At 33.5% G+C, this 4,364-nt stretch overlaps 1 protein-coding gene across 1 annotated transcript; it reads right to left on the bottom strand.

Moving 5' to 3' along the window:
- Window positions 1–3,376: 3,376 nt before the first annotated feature.
- Window positions 3,377–4,364, bottom strand: LOC149933666 (uncharacterized). The gene is made up of 5 exons (XM_090157368.1): window positions 4,133–4,364; window positions 3,951–4,064; window positions 3,721–3,834; window positions 3,588–3,662; window positions 3,377–3,524 (listed from the first exon to the last, which is right to left on the bottom strand). Exons 1-5 carry the CDS (start codon window positions 4,228–4,230, stop codon window positions 3,377–3,379), a joined length of 549 nt encoding a protein of 182 aa, XP_090013494.1. The 5' UTR covers window positions 4,231–4,364.

Below are 4,364 nucleotides of genomic sequence, written 5' to 3'. Positions count from 1 at the left end.
ATAGAGAGTAGGTTATTTAATTTATTGATTATGTCTTTAAAGGAGAGAAGGGGGAGGGGAATGGCGAAGTCTAAGGTCTGCTCTTGTATCGAGTATAAATCCTCCTAGATCGCGTTGAAAGAGGTTCCGAAATAACTGAACAATCGAAGTTTTAAATTAGTTAAGCCTAAAGAAGAGAACTAACGAAACTTTTATTGTGTGAATGATACTTTAAGATAATATTAAGAATTGAAACTATTAAATAGGTCATATTGTATAGAATCACAATTGTACTCATAACACAAAAGTTACGTTCACACTGACCCCTAAATTCACTTCGTTTAGATAACTGGTTTTTAAAAGCAACGTGAGAAATCGCTTCGTGTTTGTTCGGGAAGCAACTGGTCCAAGTCAGTTCGCTTAGAATCGCTTTCAAAACGACAAGGCGGGGAAATAAAATTGCTCGTATTTTCAAAAATTATGGGGTTCAAATTGTAAACAATGTCAAATAATATTACTATATGTACAATAAACATGATTAACTAATTGTTTTGTTATACATTTTAGTATTTTCAAAATTCTAGTCATTATTTGAAATGGCGTTAAGCCTTGGCTATAAGTGAACCGGGGTGAAGGGATTTCGCACGTGTGAACCAAGAATTATCGTAGGTGGTCAAAACTGGCATTCAAACCGACCTAAACTGGGTTTTAGGCTCTAGTTTGAACGTGGCTAAAGAATACTTCAGAGCTTGAATTTGAACTAACGAATTTCCAATCGGCCAAAGTAATGATGCGCGTTCTATTTGTTATTTCAGGTCATACGTTGTAAGCATTTCGTATTACTCCGATAAGTGTCACACTTATTTGTTACTTTTGGTCAACGTTGTAAGCATCGCGTATTACTCCGATAAGTGTCACATTTATTTGTTAGTTTTGGTCATATTAGAATGGCCTCCAATAAGTATCACACTTATTTGTTACTTCAAAAATGCCAGAAAGAAATTCACGGCCTCCGAAAAGTGGTCATACGTTGTTCGCATCGCCAATTACTCCAATAAGTGTCACACCTATTTCTTACTTCAGGTTATACGTTGTTAGCATTGCGTATTACTCCGATAAGTGTCACACTTATTTGTTAGTTTTGGTCTTATTAGAATGGCCTCCGAAAAGTGTCACACTTATTTGTTACTTCAGGTCATACGTTGTAAGCATCGCGTATTACTCCGGTAAGTGTCACACTTATTTCTTAATTTTGGTCATATTAGAATGGCCTCCGATAAGTGTCACACTTATTTGTTACTTCAGGTCATACGTTGTAAGCATCGCGTATTACTCTGGTAAGTGTCACACTTATTTCTTAGTTTTGGTCTTATTAGAATGGCCTCCAATAAGTGTCACACTTATTTGTTACTTCAAAAATGCCAGAAAGAAATTCACGGCCTCCGAAAAGTGGTCATACATTGTTCGCATCGCCAATTACTCCGATAAGTGTCACACCTATTTCTTACTTCAGGTTATACGTTGTAAGCATTGCGTATTACTCCGATAAGTGTCACACTTATTTGTAAGTTTTGGTCTTATTAGAATGGCCTCCGATAAGTTTCACACTTATTTACTTATTTGTTACTTCAGCTCATACGTTTTAAGCATCGCACCGAAGGGATAATTCAACTTAATACTTACCTATCCAATAATATTTTTACCTCTCCGAGGGGATAAAGCCCCCTAGGAGGGGTTATACAATCACCGTGTCTGTCTGTCTGTGTGTCATTGTGTCTGTCTGTCTATCTGTCAGTCTGTCCTGCGATCGCATTATCCGTGCAAAGGTTAATCATTGCAGTTTCTCGAAGGGTTGGCAAAACCACCGTTAACGGATTGGTTCGCGGTTGGGATGGTGTATTCTCGTTAACGCTCACCGTCGTGACGGTTTTAACTCAGTTTGATTGGGTATTTGGTTATTGTAATGTTTATGCGTAGGTTGTGAATGTTGAGTTCGTGTTATGACGGTTGCGGGTGTCGAATTCATGTTAGGACGGTTGTGGGTGTTGAGTTTGTTGTGTTTGTGTTATAATGGTTGTGGATGTTGAGTTCGTGTTATGACGGTTGTGGGTGTTGAGTCTGTGGTGTTTGTACGGGCCTTTTTTCTCTTCAACTTCTTCTTAATGACTTTGGGAAGGAACGGGTGCTGAATGTTATGCAACCCCTCAACGTCCAATGGCAGGGTTTCACGGTATTATTCTTAGTATCAATTTGCGATTTATTGGCGCCGGCCGGGAATCGAACCCGGGTCTGCATCGTGCAAAGATTTACTCTAACCACTCAGCCACCAACGCTTGTTAAATTACGGTGTTTTTCTAAAAAACAGCTTTGGCGAATGTCCTTTACAAAGTTATAACGTTAGGTACTATAATTTATTCTACATCATTTTAAATATTTATAAATTATATTAATCTTATATTTAATGAAATATTTAAAAATTATATTAATCTTAAATTTAATGAAATATTTATAAATTATATTAATCTTATATTTAATCAAATTTTTATAAATTATATTAATCTTATATTTAATTAAATATTAATAAATTATATTAATCTTATATTTAATTAAATATTTATAAATTATATTAATCTTATATTTAATTAAATATTTATAAATTATATTAATCTTATATTTAATTAAAAATTTATAAATTATATTAATCTTATATTTAATTAAATATTTATAAATTATAGTAATCTTATATTTAATTAAATATTTATAAATTATAGTAATCTTATATTTAATTAAATATTTATAAATTATATTAATCTTATATTTAATCAAATTTTTATAAATTATATTAATCTTATATTTAATTAAATATTAATAAATTATATTAATCTTATATTTAATTAAATATTTATAAATTATATTAATCTTATATTTAATTAAATATTTATAAATTATATTAATCTTATATTTAATTAAAAATTTATAAATTATATTAATCTTATATTTAATTAAAAATTTATAAATTATATTAATCTTATATTTAATCAAATATTTATAAATTATATTAATCTTATATTTAATTAAATAATTAAGTATTTTAATGAAAAAGTTGATAGTAGTAGGAGAGTGTATGTTCAAGCACTAGGGGAGCAGGGGGAGGCAAGGGGGAGAAGGGGGAGCAGGGGGAGGCAAGGGGAGAAGGGGGAGAGAAGGGGGAGAAAAGGGGGAGAAAAGGGGTCGATACTTAGAGGACAGAGAACTGAACTACTTTGATATATCAATACTTAGAGGACAGAGAACTGAACTACTTTGGTATATCGATACTTAGAGGGTGGAGAATGATGTACAATATGCTTACTATTTAAAAATGCAAGAGTCAAATGTCATATCGAAACATATTTATTCAAAATTCGACGTACTCCATCATGTTTTGAAGCACTATATTGATGAGCCTCAACATCAGCCCCCCGCCTCTTTCCGGAACATTTCCTTCCGCTTCTCGGAGCTCCCAGCGCCTTCGTATCACCAATCTCCATAATCGGTCAACAACACTAGGAATATCATATTGTTAATACACTATAAAGAAATTTCGGGTAGTATTTTGAACAACATACTGTGTGCCTCGCACGTTAGGTTGAGGGTGAGGTGTCTCGTCCGCCTCCATCTGTGCATCAGCATAGGATTGTCCGCTATAGAAAAATAAATTAATACACCCTTCCTAAAGCATAAATATATTTAAGTCCGTACCTGTCGCTTATAATTTCTGATATTTCAGCTATGATAGCTAACAATAGGTTATCGGCACGGTCCCCGGGAACATCTATCATGGGGAAAATCTCCTCCACTATGGAATTTATGATACTATTTTAGAACAAGGATAAAATATGTTAAAACTTTAATACATGTCATAGTATAGATGGCATTAAAAAAAAAAAAAAAACAAAAAACAAAAACAAAATAAAAACCCAAAAACATACGTTATCCCATTGGCATTATTCCCCGTTACGACAGAAATCATTGCGTTCGGATTTGGTGGAATTTCCTCCAAAAGCGAGGGACTCGGGGCGTAAGGGAGCGTGTCAGCATCAGAACTACGCAGAATTAATTTTACAATAGAGAAAAATGTGGATTTAACCAACACATAAAATATTATACTTACTCATATTCAGGTTGAGAGGACGGCAGCCTAATAGCAAAGTCGATATCGCGACTGTACTCTCCGGAACTCTCTGAATAAGTCCTGGAACGCTTAACCATTTTTAGAAAAGTGTCTTGTCGATTTGTGATTCTTAATTTCAAGCGTGTCTGGTATTTATACCAAGTTTACCCTTTCTATATTATTTCAAGAATCATTCCAATGTACAATTTATCGGCCTTCCCGGTTTGTTTAA

This window comes from Leiobunum rupestre, chromosome 8 (assembly GCF_980474605.1).
Source record: "Leiobunum rupestre chromosome 8, qqLeiRupe1.1.hap1, whole genome shotgun sequence".
Classification (NCBI taxonomy): Eukaryota; Metazoa; Arthropoda; class Arachnida; order Opiliones; family Sclerosomatidae; genus Leiobunum; species Leiobunum rupestre.
The sequence above is the reverse complement of the archived record's forward strand: the minus strand, read 5'-3'. Positions and strand labels throughout refer to the sequence as shown.